The sequence below is a fragment of the Populus trichocarpa genome, chromosome 1, assembly GCF_000002775.5.
Source record: "Populus trichocarpa isolate Nisqually-1 chromosome 1, P.trichocarpa_v4.1, whole genome shotgun sequence".
Lineage (NCBI taxonomy): Eukaryota > Viridiplantae > Streptophyta > Magnoliopsida > Malpighiales > Salicaceae > Populus > Populus trichocarpa.
Window position 1 is genome coordinate 30,532,565 of NC_037285.2, and position 25,794 is coordinate 30,558,358.

The following is a 25,794-nucleotide window of genomic DNA, read 5'->3' on the forward strand; positions in this document are numbered from 1 at the left end:
AAAAAAATCTAAAACTAACTTCAATCAAACAAGACATGCATACACGTGTGTTTATAAACACGATCCACTCAAATAAGTTACAAAAAGAAGTTGGATTAACCCTGACAGATATAATTTAATTGGTCAGGTTCTGGGTGTACTTTCTAGAGGTCATCAGTTTGAATTTCACAGATCTCAGGGCCGCTGAAGATTTATATGGTCGTTAACTACATGACCCGTGAGATTAGTTGAAATGCACATAAATTGATCTAGACACTCACGTTAATAAAAAAAAAAAAAAAAAAGAAGTTGGATTTGATTACGAAGAAATATAAAAGTTGGGCTCACTTACCGATATCTTTTTATGAAGGCCCGACGATGAAGAAGAGTTGAAGCTAGGCCCAAGTAATTGGGTTTCGAAACGAATGGAGGCCCACCTTCACCAATTCTTAAGCCTCGGGCCCTCAGCCTCGCCCACTCTGAATTTGGCGGCCTCTTCCTCTTCTGCTTCAGTGCTTTAAAACATAGAATAGAAGTATGAAAAGTACAGATAGAGTCAATGTAAAAGCTTTCTTCCTCTTTTTGTCGGGTCACAGGAAAAGAGGCTGCGCGCACTCACAGCACAAACACTACATAAAGTTAAAATTAATTTCACAACAATATAAATCAGGAATTTCTCCAATTTCCTTTCTCTCGTGTTCCAAAAAAATCAATTAGTTCTAACATTGAATTGAAACAAAATGTTTTTTTTTTTTTTTTTTATAAACCCTAAATTTAACGTTGTCTCTAATTGACAACAATAAATTTAACACAGTAGATCCGCAAAATAAATCAGCCAACATCAAACTAGTTTTATAAACCCAAATGTCATGAGCTTATGTAACATTTCTTGTGGGATGATGGTTTTAATTTCATCTGCATTTTTTAACAAAACATCTTGAAAATATATTCTTTTTATAAATTTTAAATTCAATCGGAATTTTAACCAAACATATATTTCAATCACATTAATTATAACAAAAATTAATTTTTTTAAACTTTTTTTTTATACCACAAAAATTATCTCAATATCAAATACATTGAAAAAAAATTAAGTATAAAAAAGACAAAGAAATGATTTTTTTCTATCACACCTCAATTGAGTTTGAGTTGGGAAATATTAAAAATAACTGTTTGTTTTTATATTTTAAAAATATTTTTAAAAAAAATTAATTTTTTTTTATTTTTTTAAATTTTTTTTAATATTTTTAAATTGTTTTGATATGTTAAAATTAAAAATTATTTTTTAAAAATAAAAATTATTATTTTAAAATTAAAAACATTTTAAAAAATAACTTCCCTACCAACTCCAAAGTAAAAAATATTTTCGAAGTAAAAATTTTCTCTAGAGTGGGCAAGATAGGGTTGTTAAGTTAGACAGGGGTGTTTTTGGAATAAAGATCTCGACAGCTTTTGTTTAATTCTGTACGAATTTGATAAATTAAATTCCATTTTTCTTAATTCAAATCAGTACAATAAAATAAAAAAATATTCCAAACACCCTGAATAATTCTCACTTTCCCTCCTCCTTCTCCAGCAAGCTTTTTCAATACCCAAAACACGAAAAGATCGCGCTCAAAAATAAGAAGAGAGAGACCGAGGGCACAGAAAGAGAGAGAGAGATGGAGAAAAACGAGACCTTGTCAGGAGATAAACCTCGTCCATGGCAATCTTACCACACAGTTTACACTAACGCTAAAGCAGGTAATAAAAATCTCTACATGGGTTGATTTATTCACAATTATTTCACCTCATACTTGCAAATTCTTGACATTTTTATTTGAGTTTCTTTGTTATTTGAGCGATGTTGGATATGTTTTATTGGAAATTAGATTAAACAATGTGCTATACAAAAATGTTTTTAGGTATGGAAGGAGTGGACAAAGAGAAAGTGCAAAGAATAGTTTATGAAACCAGTAAAGGATCAAAGTATTTTGAGAACGAGGAAAAAAAGGAGGCTTTATTGAGGCAAAAAATTGAAAACATGCGTGCCCAAAGTGCCAAGCTTAGTGCTGCTGATCTCTCTCATTATCAAACTGTAAAGCTCAAAAACTCCCTATAAATGTCCGTGGCTTTTAGTTTTGTTCCTCTTGGAAATCTATATGGTTTTTAATTTATACTATGATTTATAGGTGGCAGATAGAAGAATTTTAGAGCTAGAAGCCATGCGTGATCTTTCGAGGATTTGGTTACATGTGGATATGGATGCTTTCTATGCCGCTGTTGAAACATTGAGCAATCCTTCATTGAAAGGGAAACCGATGGCTGTTGGTGGCTTGTCTATGATCTCGACCGCTAATTATGAGGTTTAGATTGGATGTTACTGTTGTTTTAAATGTGGGTTTTGTTTGAAGGACTAATTGTCTGTGTATCTGCTTCGTTACTTTTCGTTTTTGTGAAAATGATATTTGATTACTTTGTAGGCACGGAGGTTTGGAGTTCGTGCTGCAATGCCTGGTTTCATTGCTCGTAAATTATGCCCGGAGTTAATTTTTGTTCCTACAGATTTCAAGAAGTATACTCATTACAGTGAATTAACTAGAAAAGGTTAGTCAATAGGGTTCTAATAGAGATTATGTAAAGCTTTCTCTTATCATGTGCAAATATCTGACTAATACATGCTTCTCTATAGTTTTTGAGAAATACGATCCTAATTTCATGGCTGCTAGTTTGGATGAAGCACACCTGGATATAACCGAGGTCTGCAAAGAAAGGGGCATGTCTTGTGGAGAAGTATGTTGATGGGTTTTCTACTTTTGCTTTCTATTGAATGCTGTTCTACATTATAACGTGTTGACATTCACTTTTCTGTTTATGCTGTAATTGTGAAGATTGCCGAAGAACTTAGAAAATGTGTCAACGAAGAGACTGGCCTGACATGTAGTGCTGGAGTGGCCCCAAACCGCTTACTTGCTAAGGTTCTTTTAGCTATTCCCTTATTTCGTTGCAGTTTGCGTCCAGCATGGACTTTACATTTTGCATCTTCCCATTTCTTTAAATAGTGACATAGAAAGTACTGAAAAAAGCAATTTTGATAAAATTCACAACAGAACAGATGTCTCCATGGATAAAAACTTTAAGAACTATTCACGATGAGAGATTAACTTAGTGGATGACATACAATAAATTTTTTTGATGGCAAGCTAGTTTAAAAATATTTATACTGATCAAATATAAAGGGCTTATCTATTACACAATAAGCTGCAAGTAACTATTAGAGGCATTAATGGCCTTCTGAAATGTGCAGGAAGCATGCAAAGCATAAAAAAAGGTGTCAAGACGGTTAAGTTTCAGTGAAGTCAATTTTAGAAATCTCATCAATAGCCCAATGTAAGTTGTTCAGTAATTGTAGCCTTGAGTGCATTCAATTCAAGGTGAAACTCATGTTATGATGTCTGAGTGAATGGCTTTGACATTTTATTCGCCTGAATTTTGATCACATGCATACTTGATCAGGCCTTAGAATAGGAAAATTTTGGTCAAAGAATTTCAAAGTCTGCAAAACATGACCTTTGACATTATACTGAATGAATTATCCTAAGCTTCGGTAGTAAACTCATAAAAGACTAATCTCATGCTCTTGCATTTAAATTATTGCCACCTAATCAAACCGGAATATGCTACCATAAAAAAAACAAAAAAGACAGGTAACCTAGAAAGGGGTGGAGGTTTTCATTTAGATAATGCATTTTACAGTACAAAAGTCTACCATATATATTCACTTGACATGTGCGTGTCCTCAGGTTTGCTCTGATATAAATAAACCCAATGGACAGTTTGTTTTAACAAATGATCGGATGGCTGTCATGACATTTATATCCTCACTCCCCATAAGGAAGGTATATTTTCTTTGACTTTATTTCAATGAAATATGTTTCATATTCTTCTGAGGAAAATGCAAAATATCCCTTTTCTTAAAATGTTTCTGAAGTTTTAGTATGATTTCACATCATCGAACTCTATACAGATTGGAGGCATTGGTAAGGTTACTGAACATATACTGAGGGATGCTTTTGGTATTAGTACATGTGAAGAGATGCTCCAGAAGGGCGGGCTCCTCTGTGCACTGTTTTCTCATTCCACAGCAGGTAGTCATTGTCTGGTGTTTTCCTCTTTGTCATGGTATAAACAATGTGCCTAATATATGAGGGTATAAACAATGCTAGTCTTTAGAAATAATTTGTTGGGACAATAAAATCTGCTTAACAACTTGTACGGAGCATTGAATCAATACATAATTACATTATTTTGATGTTCCCCTTACAATATCTATGTAAAATGAATCCAGGAGGCCTTTATTCAGGCTGAAAATTCTGACAGTAAGTGGAAGTGACTTCAAATTCTTTATATAAAATAAAACTTTATAGATTTGAATGCATCATGTGCACAGAGAATTGGTAGACAGTTACCATCAGAGTGATTCTTGCTGATTTATTGCAGATTTTTTTCTCTCTGTGGGTTTGGGGATTGGGAAGACAGATACCCCTCAAGTCAGGTCCCGAAAAAGTATCAGCAGTGAGAGAACTTTTTCAGCCACAGATGATGAGACACTTCTTTATCAGAAATTAGGTAAGCCTCCTTGGCATATCTAATTTTTTTTTAATCTAGTGTATGTGCAATTATGTAATGCTTTGGGATGGAGCAGTTGCTTTCTTTTGTCTTTATTACACCTCAAAACTGTCTGAAGATTTCTTATTACAGAGGGCTTAGAAATGCAGTAATAATATCATTTTTGGCTTTAATACAAAAAACACATAATCAATTTGGTTTTGCTTGACATTCAATGTCACACAATTATCTAGAATATTAATGAAATTTTTTACTTAAGTAAGCCTGTTTGAATTGTGTTGGCAGCTGATATTGCAGAGATGCTATGCGCTGACATGAAAAAAGGTGGTCTTTGCGGTCGAACATTGACTCTAAAATTGAAAACTGCATCATTTGAGGTACTTCTGATTTTTTGTTTTGTTGCCTTCTCTATGAGAACGCTTGAGGGCAAATTATAAGATGTAAATGGGTTAATGCTGTTTAAAGTTCCTTGCTTCTCTGCACCTTTTGTTGGCTTTTAATTTTCCTGTAGAAGATGTGATTAAGATTAGGAGGTATGGCATTTGATGCTTAACAAAAAAAACTAAAGAAAACTAAAAGTAAAGAAAGAAAGAAGCTAAAAATTAAAAACAGGGAAAGAAAAGTTAGGAAGAAGAGAAAATTCAGAGGAGAAATAGTATCTTATTTTATCAATTCATCAAAATTGTCTCACAAAATCAATAACTGTCTACAACGAATTGGCCTTTGACGGTGCCTGCCATTGTCATTAAAATGCGTCTTATTTGTAAAGTTTCTATGGATTCTATCCTCTCAGAAAAGTTGGTCATATTAGCTCGCATGAGCTGTAAATGCTCTTGAATATCTCTAAGAACATTACTAGAGTTCGGGTCTATGGCAACTGTGATTTCTGAATTGTGTGCTAGATGACCTCTTTGTAAATGCATGCGATACTAATCCAAGGACTGTGATTGAGATCACAAACGACAATTGCAAGTAAAACGCAATATAAAATCAAAGCTAATATATAATTATTTGTTTATTTTGGAGACTAAGCAATAATATATTAAACCAGAATAAAAATTGCAAGCAAGCAATGTTAGTCCTCTAAACACCCACAGGTAGTCCAACCACAATGTTTCAGTTTTCCCACAAATTTAGCCAAGCTCCATAATTAATTAAGAGGACTGAATATTCAATACAAGTGAATAAATAAGCCAACAAAATGAAGGTAGCTCAAATTGCAAGACGGATTATATTTTTATATGCATACACAAAAGAATAATATCAATGTTAATTCTTGGTCAACAAGTGTAAAAATATACTAGGAACAATGATATTTAATGGTTAAAAGAAGTTTGTAGAGGCTTACTGACCAGATTGTGATGGGAAGATGTTGTAAGTTACTGTTGTTGACGTGATGAAGAATGCTGACATGGTGCAGACGTGTCAATGCTGGCTGTTGTGTCATTGGCATGACAATGTTGATGCAAAAAAAAAAAAAAACAATGAATAAACAAAAAAAAACAATGATTAATTGTGAGAACAATTAAAAGCTCGTGTTCTGATCAAGGTTGTCAATTTCATTTCGGTAGGTGTTTCGTTTTTTCAATTGGAATGAAATGTTTCAGTTTTGGAGTGTTTCGGCGTGCCGTTTCGGGGTTGTACTGTTCATATATATATATATATAAATTCAACAAACATAATTCAAATTCAAGATAAATTAATTATAAATTATGCAATACAAACACAATGCCAAACAAATAAAATTTCAAAATTTAAAATATTTCTAAATAGTCAAGATTAATAGATCTTTAACTTAAAGTAATTCTTCAACTTAAACAAAATATCAAAATATTATGAAAGTAAAATGTTTTAACACAAATATTTTAAATATAAAGTTAGGTCAATGTTATCAAGGCTAATGGAATGAAACCGGAACGTTCCGGCCGAAATTTAGTCGAAAAATCCGGAACGGACCGAGATTTAAAATGAGATGAAAATTGTTCCGTTTTGTTTCGTTTTTTGAATTGGTATGGAACGTTTCGGTCATTTCGGGCGAAACGGAACGGAATTGACAACCTTGGTTTTGATACCAAAGTTGATGCAAAAAAAAAAAAAAAAAACAACAACTAAAAGTAGAGAAAGAAAGAAGGAAGCCAAGAATTAAAAGCTAGGAAGCAGAAAAAATTCAGAGGAGAAATAGTCTATTATTTTATCAATTCAACAAAACTATTTGACAAAATGAAAAAGAACCATATAAATAGCATAATATTAAAACATCCAACTACTGGGTTTGGCCCATCAATTAAAACTGTCTGACATAAATAACCCAAATAAATAAATAAAAAAACAATGAAATAAGACTAGATGAGCCCAGTCTCCCATTCTAAGAGTGACAGACTGAGCTATTCTTCATTGTCTTTGTCCATATACTCATGTAATCCGTTGTGGGTCTGGTGTCCCCACCCACATTACTCACCCGCATTACTTTGCATTTGTCCTGGCAAAGCAGTGTCCAGGAGGGATGCACTGGACAGTAGATAGAATCTTAACCCCCTGCAATTGTGCAAGAAATGGCTGGCTTTGAACAAGAAGAAGCAGGCTCTTTTGCTTTTGCTTATAATGACGACAATAGAATTTTACCATTTCATTGCTGATTGTCTTTGCAATAGATTCTCTAATTGAAATTTAAGATTTGTGATTTGTTTGTCTTTATTGCTTTCCTTATTCTTACGCCACCTGGCCTCTCTTTGTACTTATTACTATGTTTGTCATTATGCTCTGAAGTCTACTGACCATCATGAATCTACAGGTTCGAAGCAGAGCTGTGACTTCGGAAAAATATATTTGCTCAAGTGAAGACATCTTGAAGTATGCTTCAAAGCTGCTAAAGGCTGAACTTCCTATTTCTTTAAGGTTGATGGGTAAGAATTCGCATTATGGTTTATACAGCCTTTTGTCTGAAGGTGAAAACGAATTGTTTTGTGTTTTGATACATGTGTCTCTCTCCGGGAGTTTTCTTACATGCTGGGAAATGTATTTGGATGGAGAAGGAATCTTTTATGAGCATAATCTAATGCCTTGTAGGACTTATAAAATGACAAATCATTTTATCTGCTTTCAGGCCTACGCTTGTCTCATTTCAATGAAGACAAGATTGGTGCCCCATCTGATCCAACACAAAAAACTCTCAACAACTTCATCGTGTCAGGAGATTTATCTAGGAAAAATTTGGATGATCCAAAATCCTTGGGATTGGATATTAATGATCAACACTTAATGAACAATATGGAAGGTTCCTTTTCTATTGAGAGTCATGAGTTACAACATTATGGAATTAGAGATCCACTGGCCAGCAATAATCTAGAGGATCTGAATGTTCACCACTGCACTTCCACTGATAGTGTTGAAGCTGAGAAAATCCATGAACCTTCAAGCAACAAAATTGCGGACAAGGTATGTGGCAAGGAGAAAGAGTTGTCCATGACTTGACTAGAAATAAATTCAAATTAGCGGGCTCCCCAGTTCTTGTTGTCTGGTTACTTATGTCAATCTCTAAAATGACTATGCAGTCATTTTAGAGTGGCAACTTAGATTGAATTCTGATTTTCTTGATTCTTAGTTTTTCTCTTTAGCTTTATTCTTCTCTTTTGTCATTTTCAAGGTGATTACCAAGGATATGGCAGGGGAAGTGTCACAGTGGAAGGAATCAGGCTTGTCCTTGCCTGGACAGCTTGAGGGGGGAAGCCCTGACAGAATGAACCAGGTCATCATGCACAATGAGGCAGTCTTTTCATCTGAACAGAAAGATGAGTTAGTTTGGGTGGATGACTACAAGTGCTCGCTGTGCGGGATTGAAATGCCGCCATATTTTGATGAAGAGAGACAAGAGCACTCCGACTTCCATCTTGCAGAGAGGCTTCAAAAGGATGAGTCCAGAATTGACTCAAGAACTTCCGCACTGAGGCAGAGGTTGTTTTTCATATACGTGTGTGTGTGCACGTGTGCGCGCCTATAATTTTATTTTATTTTTCCTGATTAGTGATCACTGGACTACACAATGACCCTCTCCCTCTTCAACCTTAACGCAACTTATGAAGTCTTGGATTGGACTTGGATCACGCACACTGCTTTACTCTTTTTCCTAGGGGTTCTACTAAACTAAGTGATCATTGATGTTATCTGTATGTATTGGGTGTCAGTAATTTTTACTTTCCTTTTCTTGTCCAAACACCATATCAATCGTCTTAGCTTCCTTGTATGAGATATAGGAGATTAGGTTAGGCGCTAGAGCATGGGGTTGATTTTATGCTTACCAAATACGAAAGAAACTGCATTTCCTAGGATAGCTTCCGCATTTCCTGTAATGATCTTCGTTTGATCTGACAAGTTTGAAACTCTTTCAGGTCTGTCCAGAAGGACCACATCTCAAGCCAAAGCAAACGTAAGAAGCGCAAGCCATCTCCAAAAGAAGGCGGGCATCTTTCAATTGACATGTTCTTTGCTAAGAGCAATTTGAATTTCTAGCGTTGTATTTTGCAGCCTCCCAATCCTGTATATGCAGTTGCATAATTCTCTGTATTACAGAAAAACGATACTTGTACAGTCGTTTATACCAATCTTAGCAATTGCCGACGGCAATTCCTTGTAATGATACAATCTATCAGTTTAACTCATTTGATGTAAGAAATCCAATACCGAGTTTAGACCTTTGGAAACAATTTTAATTGTGTTTCATGATTAAAACACATGTTTATATTCTAATTTTATCCCTATCCTGCGGAAATGACACAACGACTACAACAACAAGAAAATTATAAGAGTGATAATATACAAATAATCAAATAATTGAATATGTATTATCCCTGGGGCAAGCAAAAAGTACTAATTCTTAGAGCTCGAGATAGGAGTCAAATGGTGATCCAATTTGTGCCACGCTTTACCTCGTTCTGGAGATCTACATGATCAGAACATCTACCAATCAAAACCTCTGACCACTCCCCGGACCCTTGTGCGCTGCCTGTCTCAAAGTTACCATTCAGTTTCCTCTTTCATTCTGCTCCATTTCTAAACGACTGAGAAAAAATGGAACTGACATCCATGACTCCTACCTTCAAAATCTCTTTGCTAAATCCAGGAAGACAAGCAAGATCATATGTCTCTTACTTAATCACACCACTTTCCTGTTTATCATCTCCAGACCAAATGACACCAGCCAAAACCCTCTTCAGTTCTCTCAAAAAGAGCAACATTCTATACGGGGATAATGCTAACACCATAAAAAATATACCTATACCAACCATGACTGAAATATTGGCAGCATCGAAGGCCCAGAACCTTGACATTAAGCTACAAACTCTAGGACCCTTTTTTAGAATCACAGCCAAGAGTCTTGAAACTCAAAATGAGCTTGGGAGAGCTGAAGGGCTTATAAGGTTATGGTTAAAAGACAAGATTCTTCATTTAGATTCAATAAGATTGAAAAGAGAGACGCTTGTCATGGAAAAATCCATCTTTGGCATTGGTTTGTTCATTGGAGCTGTTGCTATTCGGTATGGTTATGACTTTGGTTGTAAGACCGCTGAGTTGCTTGCTATTAACGACTCTGATCTTTACCATTTCAAGGTTATTTGCCTTCACTTTCACTTTCTCTTATCAGCTTACCAAATCAAATCAGCTCTCTTATGTCTTTGTAAAGTTATGATTTGAAAACAACTCTCAATTATTTATTTAAAACTCAAGGACCCCTTCCCTTCTCTGCTTTAGGTCTTTTGGATGAAGTTATCTTCTTCCGTTACCTTTTATTGAAGAATTAAAGTTGTTTCAATCTGATTATTTAGGCAGAAACCCTACAATTTTGTGGGTTACTGTCAACTATTATAACCCTTTAGGTACCCACATGGTTCAAAAAAGATGATTATGGTTACTGGAAACTGGAAAGAATACATTCTTGGATCTTTTATGGAGCAGATATAAAATCTTACCTAAATGGTTGAATCTGTTATAACTGTTTTGCCTTGTTTCTTTTTTTACTAGCTTCTCAGGTTCTATAAAAGAATTGGGTTCAAGACTGTATATGAAGTAACAGGCTCAACTGTAGGAGACCTTCCTCACATGTTGGTCTGGGGTGGCATAGGAACAAGAATGGATGTTGATGTTGAAGATCTTCTAATAAATTGGTGTGCCAGGTTTAAGAGTCGAGAATGAATGTTGAGATCCATTGCTCATGCAGTTTATCCTGCAATCATGAGGTTCAAAGGCTGGAATTCTGAACTGAAATGAATTATGTTTGGTTGAAGGCATTGGCCTAAATTATTGCCCTGACCTATTAGCTTGGAGAAATAGAATGATTTTCCCGGAAAATGCTCATACTTTTCGGTTGGTACCAAGATGCAAATACATTTTATTGCAGGTTTGATGGGGCCAAAAGGAAGGAAAAGGTACTGCTCTTTCTATATGATGGCAAATTTCACTGGGAAGACTCGAAGTATAAGTGAATGCTACTTAAACTTGCAAGTCATTACATTTCCCTCATAACAATGATGCTCAAGCACAGAGCTTACATGAAGAAACATCATTGATTACATATTTATCTACAGTTTTCTGATACTGGTTAAATACTCTGTTCAAGATTTTGTAGGTGTTCAAGCAGTTTTTGAATTGATTTTTTTTTCTGGGAATAATTTGCTAGCAACTGCTTTCATGATTTCGCAACCCAGTTCATATTTGAGCAGGTAGAATTTAGTTTCCACTAAAAATGAATTGCAACTACTATTCGTTTTGCAAATGACGAGGCTCTTGTATTGCAGTATGGCTTGAATGAAAGCTGTTTCAACATCTAGAACGTTCCATATCATTTTTTCTGTCTCGTTAAAAAGAAAAAAATACAATAGAAATGGTTACCTGCCATATTCTAGGAATAACTAATCACCAAAGTTTCTACATGATAATAAACTATAGAAAATTTGGAAACTTGCGTGTGGGTTTGTGTGTTATTGAAGTGATCAAACTAATTGATCATGATGGATTGCATAATCTATGATCAGAACAGTGAATTGCATCCAAAGATAAAAATGTAGGATCTGTCAGACAACATGACAATCTAAGAAACAACAAAAACATGATGGCTTGAAAAAGTGTACTTGCGCACTTTTATGGTGCGCACTAAACAGTTGATACGGTTAAAGCAGTGAATCTTTGTTTGCCTTTCTTGCAGAGCATCAAAAGAAGGGAATGAGGAATCAGAATTGCATCAGCTGAACCACATAACTGAAAAATGAAGGAACTTTCAGAACGTTAGAGAGAGACCGAATCCAATTGCAGGAATAGTGCCAAGGGCTCTGGTGTCAAATTCACTAGAAACTGTTATCTTTGACTTGGATTTGATTTTATGCTGCAGGAGAGCGACCAGCATTCCACGACTGTCATACCTTGCCTTAATTGTTGTTGGATAGTTAATAGTACATGATCCTCCAACTATCAGACCATTCTACTTTGTTGAAAACACCCGATGCATCGTTGCTGCTGCTGCAACTTTCCGCTCATGATCAAAGTAGTGGACACACGATGCCCTTAGCAAGCCAGCCTTGTCTCTCCTGAAAATTTTAGGCGCAGATAATTGTCTTAATGTCTCCTTCCCTTTTGGGGCAGTTATGCATATTGACAGCAGCCACAAGCAGTAATCATGCTGTCTATTGGAAGTTCTTTGTCTTGGAATATGTTGAGAGTTTAACTAGGAATTTTCGTTCAAAGTTTTCTCTAATGCAGGTAAATAACTTACAAAGTAATTGATACATCACAATTCGGCTTTGTGATGCAAAAGCCTGCGTCATACATGCTAAATTGTCTAGAAGTAGTATGGTACTTTGTTCCCATTGCAAATGCAACGTGTGGAGTACCAACAGTTGTGGAAAACTCAGTTTCAGTTGCTGCATCGTTGATCGAAGGAACAGATGTGGCTAAAGTTGCATATTCGTGGAAGGATCGAAGATGATACTGGAATAGAAACAAGGATGGTTTGTTATTGCATATGCAATGTATCAGAAGCAAAGGTGATTAAATCTCACCAAAAATGTATCTGAAGAAAATGAAATTAGCAAAACAGAAAGCCTTGGTTCAGCTATAAAAGAAAAAAAGTATAAAACAAAAACTACAAAAATGCATTTGAATTGTATTTCATTCCTATTCTAATTGTAGATCTTGCAGATTGTTCTGCATTGGGGATAAAGCAGCTACATCCAAAATTTATCCCCAAAGGCAAGAACTTGACATTAGATCATACATGATTTCACTGGAGATTCATTGGATATGCATGGATGCTGTTATCTTCTTACATGGATGCCAAAATTGGCAGACTCGTGACTGTTTATCTACCTGCATTTCCTTTCATCTTTTTATAAAACATGAGATTTAATGCCATGTGTTCGTTTAATTTTCAATGTGTCATCTCATTGCATATGATCATTCCAGTAAGAAGTAGACAATTCATGCATGGAAACAGAAATTTAACATTTCTTTCCATGATCACAAAGTATTCAATGTGGTTTAATCTTGGCGAGCGAAAGGGGTCCATACCATGCTAGTGTTCTCATGTGGCAATCTCAACTCAATTGTATTCTTCGTGAATGGCGATGTTCTCTCACATGCGAGGGTTGTTGAGAACTGCCATTACATGAAAGACGTCAGATAGTGTAATACTTAAGTAAAAGAGCATAATTTGAGTTTGCAAGAGCGAGCTGAGAACTAAGCACAGGAATCCACCCGCGAAACCGTATCCACTTTGGCTTCAATGGCAGTATGGGTCTCCCCGAAATCTAATTCTGTGACAATACCTTCTTTAAGGCGATCTCCAAGTTTGGAAAAATATGCAGCAAGGGTCTGCACAATCCAACACGTATTCAAGTTTTGCTCGATACATCAGGAGGATTAGTATACTAAAAACAAATAAGAAACCATTACAGTGAAGGAGAATTCATAACATACCACTCCAGTATTTGGAGAAGTTGAAATGCTAAAGACTTGGTGATTATTGTAGAGCAGCACATCTGAAAAATAGTGACAATTTGAAGAGAAATTATAAGATTTGTAGAGCAGCACATTATAAGATTTGAAGAGAAATTCCTGAGTATTCAATTGAATTTTAAGAGCCCGCATTATCAAGAAGACTAGTCTTCATGATTGTTTGGAATTGTAGTAAAAATTATTTTATTATCAAAACATACACATCACAATGCTACATAATAATATTACATAATAAAAATACAATTTCAAATACATCAAATGGAATACAAATACTACTTATGATCTTCTACTCTTGGTCTGACTCATCAGACAAATATTAACCTTCAAAGGCTACCCTAACTCTCCTAGGCAGTGTTTTTAAACCTAACTTGGTGGCCGACCCGGCCCAAGGCCCAGATCACCTAGGTCAACCTCATTTTTTTATAAATTAAAACGACGTTGTTTTGGTAAAAAATAGCCAATGGGTTGCAACCGGGTCACCGGGTCAACCCGTCGGGTCCACTGAGTTTTTAACTGCCTTTATTTTTTTATAAACCTGGACCAGTTCCAGTCCTGGGTTAGCCGGGTTTTAAAACTATGCTCCTAGGTTGAATCTCATTAAAAGAAGGCACATTGCCATGAAACAAGTGGGAGAAGTCTACATTAATGCTTCAAGAACTGTTGTAGAAGTGAATGTCTCCTATCATGTCAACCAATTTATCCTCCATTACTATTTTTAGTGCAAGATTGTTGTTGCAAGTAGTTTCAAAATCAGAAGGATTTTCTCATAGTGTTTGCAAATGTGAACATTATTAGGTTTTCAAAATTCATACACGCAGCGAAAATGATAAATTTAAGGTAATATTCGAGAGTTTTTAGGATCTCGTTAGACAAATCTAAAGTTATTTAGGAATTTATTACCTGAAGATCTGATCTTCTCCGGCTTGGAATAATTTTTGAAAGGCTGAGTTGTTGCAAACCACAAGTCGTTCAATTTTTTGATCTCCAACGGTAATCCACAAGAACTACTAGTGAGAAATCTTCTAAATCTCTATTTAGGAGAGAGGGATTGTTATACCTAGAATGTTAGCTCTTTATTCTATGACTTGCGAAGTTTTTCTATCTAACAGATAACCTATTTAAAATAAGAGGTATAACTTTATATTTATAGGGAATCTAAAAAACCCTATAGATGACAAAATATCTATTTACCCCTTAAATAATATCCGTATATTTTTTAAAAATAATTTTGGAAATTTAATCAATCAAGTCCCTACTTAATTATTTGAAGACAAAAATTATAATTTCTGAATTAAATACATTCTAGTGCTTCATTTCTAAAATTATTTTCAATCAAGCCATACTTGATTAAATATCTCAATTTAATTTCTAACTAATGGTTCTTAATGTGTGTGACACATTAGGTTCCTAATATGTTGGTCCAAATATAAATTATAATTCTAAATAAATAGAATTAAATAAATCAAATAATTTAATTTACTATCAATTCAATAATTGATTAATTTATATTTAAAGATTAAGTACCACCATCTAGTAACGTGTCATGATCTCCCAAATATTAAGAAAGTCATAAGTGGTTTGACTTCATCTTTAAATGACTGGTTTAGTGTAATTATTATCCCTTCATCAATAATGTTTTGATTAAGATATTTTAGCATGGAGTGTTTCTGCCATGTCAAATCATATTTGTTCACAATATTATAGTCATTGATATTTTAAATAAGATTTGAAACTATTTTCAAATCTCATTTCACCTTACGCAAGGATTTCACAATCAATACTATTTGAGATCATGTGGAACATTTTTCCTAATTCATCTAGGGTAATGAATCCTTTTTTGATCACTCAAATACCTTCATATAGTTTATGTTATATCCAATGTCTACCTATTTGTTACATTTACCAAGATAACGTGTAACAAGATCAAAGTATAACATTTTTTATATAAGATAATTTAGTGATCTCAAGTCTAAGGATCACTTACACGACTGTCACGTGAGTCTTTCCATAGACATAAGTAATATCTTCATATGAAATTCTCATGCGGGTCAGTTCAATGTACATGTCTTATGATAAACACCTATATTAGTTCTAGGTATCCCTTATAACTTAGCTTATGAGAACATTTGTTTTTTTTTCATAAAAGAAAAGTTCATAATATGTACCAGTCTTTACGACTCTAATAAATGTCCAGTATTAAAAGAGCATTGACCAAGAACATTTAGGAACAATATTTTGATACAATAGGAATCTCATAATTATAACATCTTTATAATTTTCTAACAAAGTGTTTTTGTTCTATGAACTTTATCTTTACTTTAGATTCATTTATCAAATATTAAATTCATAAATTAAATATAAATAAATATTAAAGATAAATGATACTTTTATTTAATAAAATTAAGTATGTTCTACATAAATAAAATAGTGTCATGGCTACAGGGCATATAAACTAACAAACATTTTCCTTGTAACTGAGTTACCTTACCTTGTGTTTGGACTAGTTTATTTTGCATACCAATTAGTGCACTCTGAGCATCAAAAGATATATTTTCAAGTTCTTTAATTCTTTTTCTTACAACTAGTCACTTCTCGTTTAGACTCCACTATGACAACACAAAGGGATGCAACCTTTGTATGAAAAATATCTTTTTCTACACTTAGAGAGCAATACGTTGACTGTAGTTCATGAAGACTCTTATCTATCCAAAGTTGTTTCTCTTTGTAAGTTGTAATTTCCTTATGAGCTAATATACAAAATTTAGTTATTTTCTCATATTCTCCTTCTCATCGCCAAAGAGCTAATAATTATATTTGAGAACTCTGAAAAAAAAAAACTTATATTAGTAGTAGAAAAAATAATAAATAATAATAATAATGAGATCAAATAGCCTCATGCTCATATGGAAAGCTTTATACATGTTGTTAGTCAACTGATATGACAAACTATCTTCTTCAAATTATTGTATATCGCTAAGAAACTAAGACATTTTGGCAAAAAATATCTATATTTTAGCAATTGCTATATGTAGATGAAGGATTATCCTCAATTATGAAAGTCATAAAGTCCCCCTCTCTATAAGTATAGATTACCTCTTTAGGAGGTTGAAATCATACCAAGGAAGGTTCCTCAAGCTAGGGACCACAACCACTAGTAGTTATATAGTTTACAAAATTCAATGTGGAAGGACAATGAAACCAAAGATGAGAATAAGAAGAGCTACTAAAAACGGTACTACCACTTAAATTTACATCATTAAGAATGTTAATAGGAATTGTTGCAATATGCACAAGACTTGATGTAGTAGTGTTTGGGGTAACTATATGTGTAGGGTTTAGTACTTGACTTGGCGTGGGTGTTATTGTCATAGGAGAATCAGGAATGATAGGCTGTGAACTACGTTTTTTCTTACTCCTCTAGTGTAAAACATACCCGCTCCCAACTGTTTTCATATCAATATTGGTGTCTATCTCACCACTCTCTTGCTGAGTTTCTTTTATTACCTCTATTTTAGGTTCTTTTGTTGTTGTCTCTTTCTTCTCCCGAGATTATTACCTCTTCTTCTTTTGTGTTTTTTTAAACGACGATAAGAAATTTAAAGCTTATTGTTTGTAATATCCCACATCGGCGGGTGAAGGAGTGGTAGCTGACCTTATTAAGAGTGCTGGTTGCCAACTTGTCATACGTGTTTTGGGGTGTCAGGCTCAGAAGTGGGCTCGCGTCACCAGGAACAAAACCATAAGGGTGGTAAGGCCCAAAGCGGACAATATATGGCAAGTTGGGTTGAGCTGTTACATTTGGTATCAGAGCCGACCTCACTGGCTGTCCGATTGTGCCGACAGGGTCGTCGGGCTCCTTAAGGGGGGTGGATTGTAATATCCTATATTGGCGGGTGAGGGAGTGGTAGCTAGCCTTATTAAGAGTGCTGGTTGTCAACTTGTCATATGCGTTTTGGAGCGTCAGGCTCAGAAGTGGGCTCGCGTCACCAGGAACAAAACCGTGAGGACGGTAAGGCCCAAAGCGGAAAATATATGACAGGTTGGATCGGCCTGTTACATTGTTCCTTCTTATTCAATTGTCTCAAAGAGGGGCCCACATATAAACAACATAAACAAACATCAATATAATAGTTATGCTGCCAAAAAGCAAGGAAGATGACAAATATCTCTTGTACCATAAATATTATACTCAAGAGAATAACTTTTGGCCAATCGAAGAAGGTAGTATTAACAATTATCAGCAAGATTTCTGAATACATTCTCCTCGTTTGGGCTTAAAGGAGCGACATTATCCATGATAGACACTCTTTAAATTGGAGAACATCCACACACTTTTTTAGTAAGGGGTTATAGAACTACTATGACCCACTATAAACCAATCATTTCTTTACTGACAATAATTTACCTTGAAAAATATCTTTCAATGGATTTTGTGTCTTTTTAGAAAAAGATTAAAACCATGCCATATTTTTGTTAGACTCAAAAGAACTAGACAAGCTATCAATAATGAGAACTTGACCTTTAAATCTCAAATACTTGTCAAAAGCTACCACGATTATCCATCCATTTAAGTGCAACTGACTAATTAACAGGTTATAGTAGAAAAACACATTTATAACAAAACCTAACAATGGAAAGTAATACCCAACTTAAACATACTTATACGGGCTATAATCTTAAAATTCTAAGTTATTGCCTCTAGTGTCTTACTTATTCTTTCATAGGAAAGTGAAGTCCTAACCTCATACCCTACTTTCATGTTTAAGGCTAATTGAGTAATAACACCAATAATTATAGTGCTCCTATATGAATCATGGGTTAAGGTTGGATAGATGAGGGCATGGAAGAAAAATATCTTTTATGAGAAGATCTAGCACCTCTACTTCCACCAGTGTGATGGGAATGAAAATGCTTAGCTCCTCTATTTCTATTGGTAGAGGTACCACCTTTATATTCTCCTCTACTATTTTTTTTTTATCTAGATAAACGTATTTAAAAGCAAGTAGAAAATCACGAAAAGAAGAATAAGGTTCTTCACCTTTGTTTCTGCACTAAAGGTTCACCTATAAATAATATGAAAGAAGAATGTGATGTTGAGTAAGAGGGGAGGTACTAGCTATTTATATAGTAGTGATTCTGCCGACAACCATTATTAAAGTAAAGTGATTCTAGCATAACAATGTGAAACAGTGAATGAGTGGAAAAAAAAATTCCTAATATACTTGTTATTATCACAGTGGACCAAGATTCTCCATCATTGCCATGTGCATAACCATGCAAAAAATGTCTCAAGATTCCTGACATAGCTATAGACTTTTACTCCCACAACTATTAACAACCATGATATCACCAGCATTCATAGTAAATTCATGCTTTCCATGGATATATTTGAATATGTCATCTATTATTTGTATTTCCCCACTAAATTTGGTTTTCCGATAAAGTATTTTTTAATAATGTAACCGTTAAAAATTTACCTGGAGAAAAATGATAATACAAAATTTTTTTTTGGCTCGGTTGGGTCGAAACCCAACCAAGCCTCACTAGGTTCAGTCTTCGCCCCATTCATCATATTTTTTTCTCTTTTCTCTCTCCTATTGTTTTATCATCCATCTCTTATCTTTCTTGGCATGTCAAGCTATACATGCTAGCTCGGTAGGGCCTGGGCCCAACCAAACCTAACTAGGTTCGATTTTCGCCCGACTCGTCACCTTTTCTCTCTTTTATTGTTTTATCATCCATCTCTTATCTTTTTTAGGCATGTCAAGCTATACATGCTAAAACTTCATTTATACTTTAACTATAATTGCCACGGTGACATGGGCAAGCTATCTTATTACAAGAGAAGTTATTCAATAGAATTGCCACTTTCAAGATAAATGCTTTAAAGTTTTTCTAAAATAAGCTTTATATTCCTAAGTTTAAAAGAGAGGAGGGGATTTTTCTCACATAAAAATAGAATAAAATATCTAATTCTTTCTCTGCCTACTTTTCTTACATAATATCTATCTGAAAAACCCTAAACTAATTTCAATATCAGAGGGTTTTTTTAGCAGGTAACACCCACTACCCAGCCTGTTATTGTCCGCAAAGAAAGCCCATATCTAATGAAGTTTTTTTCAAGCTCCATCAGGTACCTTGTGTGTGGTTATGTGCGTCGGACTGATCTAACTAACTGAATCATAATGGACTGAATAATCAATGATCAGAACAGTGATTCAAATCCAAAGAAGAACAATGTAGGATCTTTTAGAGAACATGGCAATATAAGGAATAACGAAAGTGTTTCATGTACTCTTATGGCGCAAACTAACTGCACAACCGAATCAGGTTTAGGCAACTACTGGTCAGTAGTTGAATTTCTAAACATAAGGCAATGACAAGGCTAGTTTTGGCCTTCATTGCCAGTAATTGTGTACGTTTTGGATATGGTAAAAGCAATGAATCTTTATGCGTTTTTTTTTGGCAGAGCACCATTAACAGAAGGTAACGAGGGATCAGAATTGCATCAACTGGACAACATAACTGAAGAATAGAGAAACCTTCAGAGCACCAGAGAAAGAGTCAATCCAATCGCAGGTCTATTGTCAAGGGCTCTGGCGTCAAATTCAGTAGAAATTAAGTTTGACTTGGTTTTGATTTCGTTCTGCAGAAGAATGACTATCATTCCATGATTATCAAACCTTGCCTTAATTGCAGTTAGATTGTCCAAAGTCCATGATCCTCCAACGATCAGAAAGTTCTTCTTTATCGAAAACCACCTAAAGACTAATGCTGCTGCTGAACTTTCTTCTCATGACCAAAGTAGTGGACGTATGATGCCCTTAGAAAGTCACCCTTTTGTTTCCTGAAAAAATTAGGGAGTTTGAATTATGTTATAATTTTTCTTCACTGTTGAGGCAGCAACGCATAACAACAACAGCCACAAGCAGTGATCATGTTTACTTTTAGCAAGGTTTTTATCGTACAGTATGCTAGGAGTTTAACTAGGAATGACTGCACATATTCTTAACTAGTAGAGGTAAAGTTACTTGCAGGACAATCGATGCATCACAATTCAGCGTTGTCATGTTAATGCATGCATTAAACAGGATAAATTGTCCGAATATTTTCTCCATACCAAATGCAAGATGAGCTTCAGGGGATGATCAAAGGAAGATAGCGGATCAAAGCAAGAGAGAGGGGACCCAAGGAACACAAAAGACTGAAGCAGCATATTTCAAGAAGTAATGAACTTGATGCCGAAAGAGGAACTACACATGCAATGGAGCAGAAAGAAAATTAAGTTGGGTAAATACTTGTTTGTTGAGAGTTTCTTATCAAAATAATAAAAGCTAGCAAGAGAGAACCTTGGTAAAATAAAGGATTATGCGTTTTTCAAGAACAGAAAAACAATACAGAAAATCCTCCTCTTGTCGCTTCGACATTGTTACATAACATATAACGAAAGTTGGAGTTTGTTAATTCTAAAAAAAACCAAGAACAATAAACACAACAAGGTTTTGGGGAAACTCAAGCCTGAATCTCATTGATAGATAATAACTGATTCCAATATCTCACAAAAATAATTTAAATGGTTGTCCAAGTCAAATATCGGCTAAATAGAAAATGAAATAACTAGAAAGGTAAAATCTCTGGAACATAAGCAATTTTAAGACGTTTTTGAAGGCTCGAATCAGGCATAAAAACAGGTCTTTCGAGCGGATGTTGACCTTGAAAATGACCTCGAATGGCCTATGAACCTCTCCTCTAAATATGCTTTCTGGATTGGCATGATCTGCACCAGTTAGTCATTTGATGATCCAATGTGCACTTACCCTTTTAAGTTATCTTTTTAGACCTACGTCTCTCAATCTGATCTATAAACACAACAGCTAGACATCCCACGTAACATTGATCATTCACTTCTAAGCATTTTACAAGTAAAAACAAAGAATCTATGTAGAGTGTTAGCATGTATGTATATGTTTCCATTGAAGGATTTCCCTTCCAAGAAAGGGAAAACACACAGAGAAATCTCTCTTGAAGTCTTTTAAGGAAAATATAAAGCATATAAGAAATTTTCTGGCAGAATCATGTAACTCAAGAGAAACAAGATACAAAATAAGGAAACAGAGAACGATATGATATACAGCAAGAAGGTTTCTAAAAGATACTTCAAATGGATAAAAAAACCTCTTAAAGACTTCCCAAAGTCGGCAAAGAATCTAAGACCTTGGGGTCCTTTGTTTCTCTCGCTTTCTTGATGATCAAAGTCATTCATTTTTCTATGAGAGTCAGTAAGGGAGGAGAGTGTCCATGAAATGGAAGGTTGTTCTGTACAAGTTTCTTGCTAACCTGTTCAAAGTGCTTAAAGGAACAGACGAAATGCTAGACTGTTGTGAATTAAGCTTACTTGAAAAACTAAAAATAAAATACAAGGATAAATAAAAACTATAAATTACTATAAGGACTAATTGCAAAACCTTTATTACTATAAGGACTAAACTATAAATTTTATAAAATACAAGGATAAAAAGTTTTCAAACAAAAATAAAATATAGGTACTATATTTTAAAGTCACAGGAATTAAAATGAAACTTTATCAAAGCTTGCATTTAACTTATATTACATCTCATCATATAGAATAAATATAATTAAATTTTGCCGGTTCATTAAATAACAGGGGCATTTGAAAAAATAATTATTTTTTAAAATATTTTTTACTTTAAAATATATTAAAATAATATATTTTTTATTTTTTAATAATTATTTTTAGTACCCCATATCAAAACAATAAAAAAATTATAAAAATTTAATTTAAAATAAAAAAATCAAATTTTCACCGAACATAAAGCTCCGAGAATTTCGGCATCTGCGAATGTTAAATGTTAAACATTGCCTCAATCATTTGGTCCTTTTTCCTGATTGAAAACTTCCGAGAGATGAATTGTTAGTTAGTTAGTTAGTTAGTTAGTTAGTTAGTTAATGAAGTTATAATAGGATGGGTCCTCCATGGATTTTCAGGCTTCTGTATATTTCCAATGATTTGAGTTTGAGGATTTAAATAGAAGAGGACAACTGGATTGCATGGAAAGTGAGAATAGCAATAAAGGCTACTGTTTAAATAATCAAAGCAAAAGGTAACTCGAAGCGCCCAACGACGCCGTTCAGCCCTACTGGGAATATTATTTTATAATATCCGGATGGTTAAAAATCAAGATTACCGTGAGGAATCCAACAGCGAGAAGGAAGTCGGCTGTCACCGTATCGGCCTTCCTTTTAAACGCCTTAGAGGACGGTTTTTCTACCTTCCCTCGAACGCTCCCCTCCCTGCTCTGCTCCTGCTGCGAATCAAAGTATCTTTCTATCAAAACCCTAAAAACAATCCCTGTCACTCTCTCCATGGCACCAAAACGCCCTCCTCCTGTTGAAGACCCGCCCTCTGCTTCTATCTCTGAAGAAGAAGAGGAGGAAGATTCTTCCAGCGCTGAGGAAGAAGAAGAGCAACAACAATCTGATGGTGAACAAAGACAACCCTCTCCTCCACAACCACAAAACAAAACCCAAAACCCACCTCACAAGATAACCGAAACCACCACTCAACAATCTGAATCTGATTCGGAGTCGGAATCCGCATCCGAGTCCGAACCCGACCAGATTGTCAAGCCTATAACGTCTAAGCCCATGGAGGAGACCCCACCAAAGGCGGCATCAGCAGCATCCAAGAAACCCAGATCGAAACCTGCTACAGCTGCTACCCCGGAGAAAACAACTGCTTTGAAGAGAGGTAACGAGACTGATCGCGAAGACTCGAAACGGGCTAAGAACAAGGAACCCGATCCTGAGAAGCCCGAGGATTCCAAAAAACAACTCTTTCAAAGGTTGTGGACCGAGGATGATGAGATTGCACTGTTGCGAGGTATAATTGATTTTACTGCAAAGAAGGGTTATGACCCATCAAAGGATATGAATGCTTTTTATGATTTTATCAAGAAGTCTTTGCATTTTGATGTGTCTATGACTCAATTGAAGGATAAGATTTCTAGGTTAAAGAAGAAATTTGAGAATCACGTGAAAGGTAAAAAAGGTGAAAATAAGACTTTCAGTAAACCACATGATCAAAAGGGGTTTGATTTGTCTAAAAGTATTTGGGGCAGCGATGGGAGTATTAAAGATAATGGGAGGAAAAATGATAGTGGTAATACTAGTAATAATAATAAGACAGGGAATGCGAAGAAACCAGAAGCATCTAAGCCTGAGTTGGGTATGGATGTGGGAGAAGAGGACAGAGTGGAAGTCGAGATGGCGAGAGGTTCAAGTGTCAAAAGTGTTTTGAAGTTTGACAGCAATGTGAGTGTTGAAAGAATGGAGGATTATGTTGTGAGGATGGGACTGAATTTTGTGCATGGAACCGAGAAGGAGAAAATGGAAGAGGAGTGGAGGAAGTTGCATGTGGCTGAGTTAGAGCTGTTTTTGAAGCGGAACGAACTAATACGAGAACAGGCGAAGTTAATGCTGACAGCTTTTAAAGCTGAAAAGGATTAGGGAGGCCGAGAAGGAACATGTTGGGGGGGGGGGGGGGGGGGTTGTTTATTGTACGTAAATGGTCTTGTTAGTAGTTACTTTTTGTTTAGGTTTCGTAATTAGCTTTGAAACTGCAATGTGTAGTTTCTTAGATAGTGTTATCCTTGGTGCTTTTGTTTCGCTGAATTTTGTTTTCAAGGTTTAACCCTCATTTAGTGGATATACTATGTTATATTTCTCATTTCAGTACTTCCTTTGTTTATTTCTTATTTCTTAGTTATTTGTGTTTGATTAGTGGAATGTTTCTAATTTTTGGAATCATAGTATGATTAACATCAATAATTTGATTATTTGATGTTCATCCTTCATGATTTGGTGTGTTGTTCTGCACTAGTTTTTTAACATCCTTATTTGTATAGTTTATTGGGAAATAATTTGTGTTGTCACTATATAGTTTGGTGGTTATGTGAAAATCATTTCACATTTTGAATTATAACTTATGAACGTACCTTGTATTTGCATCAAGAAATTGCACAAAAGTTTAACGTTTAAATTTATAAATTCAAGGAAACATTCTGATGAAGTCAATCTATCCTTGTTCCAATCGCCGTCTAATAGGTATGATTGGAATTAGATAGTTGACTTAGTTGTTTGATGCATATTTGGTGCAGTATGGTTGTCAATGGTAAAAAAAAAAAAAACTAAATTTCAAGTTGGGTTTTTTAGTTACAATACTGGGACAATGAGAGCAGAGAGAACATGTGCTGGTGTATTTCCAGTTTTGAAATTTACTCCAAGACTATATCAGAATCAAATTTATTTTATTTCTTGCTATCCCTCCAATTAAAACACTTTTATCTTTTCACTGACTACATCTTTTTGAAACAATAACCAAACGATTACCTAATAAAACTGGATAACAACAATGTGTATATGGGATTACCCCCCCTGAAAAAAATTGGCACACTTTCAATACTTCAAATTTCAGGTTGCAGTCAATTTTTTTGGGCTAAAAACCGTTGGCATTCTCTTGACTCTAATCCAGGGTAGTTCGGTAGGATATAAACTTGGAAGTTTTTGTTTTTAGTTTTTGACGTGGCTGCCTCGGTCTGATTCTGGGTTGTGTACCCGGAAGACTTGCTAATTTCTTCAATGTCTATTATTTGCTTATGGAGTTGCTTTCAGATTCGAAAACTTCATGAATATGTTAGTTCAAATATCAATATTGATAACACACTGATAGGAATGTTATCACCCTCGAGTACTCTGGAACTTGAAAACAAGCTTGGCAGATGATGGAAACTATTGGCGCCAGGGCAATCGGTGCGTCACATCTGAGTATTTTTGGCATATCAAAACTTATGCTGGATAATGTCCACTCCACACGGGATATGTTATCTATGATATATAATTCGTAGGTTTGCTTCACTATAGTTCTGCTGTTGTATTAATATGTTGTCTTGTTGAATTCTATCTTCACTTGTTTGCTTGCTGGAAAGTTTTTTGAGTTATATGAAAAAAATGCTGCTGTAGCAAGTCGTGGGAAGCAGCTCCATGTAGAATCAATGGCATGCTTTATCAGGAAACCACTATGCCTAAAAGTAATCCGCAAAGCAGCAAATGCACTTGTTAAGAGTTTCTTGAAGGTCAAAATAACCAGAATTTGTGTTGGCAAAACAAAGCATGCAGAAAATTCCACCA

The 25,794-nt window shown here is 34.9% G+C and overlaps 4 protein-coding genes across 4 annotated transcripts; 3 read left to right on the forward strand and 1 right to left on the reverse strand.

Moving 5' to 3' along the window:
- Positions 1–1,489: 1,489 nt before the first annotated feature.
- LOC7465079 (DNA polymerase kappa) lies at positions 1,490–9,293 on the forward strand. Its single transcript, XM_002300237.4, has 14 exons — positions 1,490–1,722; positions 1,884–2,056; positions 2,151–2,324; positions 2,442–2,565; positions 2,651–2,751; positions 2,850–2,936; positions 3,762–3,857; positions 3,986–4,106; positions 4,459–4,587; positions 4,873–4,964; positions 7,379–7,490; positions 7,691–8,022; positions 8,231–8,538; positions 8,973–9,293. The coding sequence occupies exons 1-14, from the start codon at positions 1,641–1,643 to the stop codon at positions 9,091–9,093; spliced, it is 2,052 nt and encodes a 683-aa protein (XP_002300273.2). The 5' UTR covers positions 1,490–1,640; the 3' UTR covers positions 9,094–9,293.
- A 215-nt stretch (positions 9,294–9,508) lies between these two features.
- LOC127905123 (uncharacterized) lies at positions 9,509–11,211 on the forward strand. Its single transcript, XM_052451632.1, has 2 exons — positions 9,509–10,191; positions 10,603–11,211. The coding sequence occupies exons 1-2, from the start codon at positions 9,652–9,654 to the stop codon at positions 10,771–10,773; spliced, it is 711 nt and encodes a 236-aa protein (XP_052307592.1). The 5' UTR covers positions 9,509–9,651; the 3' UTR covers positions 10,774–11,211.
- Positions 11,212–12,342: 1,131 nt separating this feature from the next.
- LOC7465077 (mitochondrial outer membrane protein porin 2) lies at positions 12,343–22,973 on the reverse strand. The gene is made up of 4 exons (XM_024584359.1): positions 22,794–22,973; positions 13,336–13,443; positions 13,141–13,227; positions 12,343–12,561 (listed from the first exon to the last, which is right to left on the reverse strand). The coding sequence occupies exons 1-4, from the start codon at positions 22,971–22,973 to the stop codon at positions 12,343–12,345; spliced, it is 594 nt and encodes a 197-aa protein (XP_024440127.1).
- LOC7478657 (GLABROUS1 enhancer-binding protein-like) lies at positions 22,792–24,342 on the forward strand. The gene has a single exon (XM_002300234.4). It carries the CDS (start codon positions 22,972–22,974, stop codon positions 24,112–24,114), a length of 1,143 nt encoding a protein of 380 aa, XP_002300270.1. The 5' UTR covers positions 22,792–22,971; the 3' UTR covers positions 24,115–24,342.
- Positions 24,343–25,794: the final 1,452 nt, after the last annotated feature.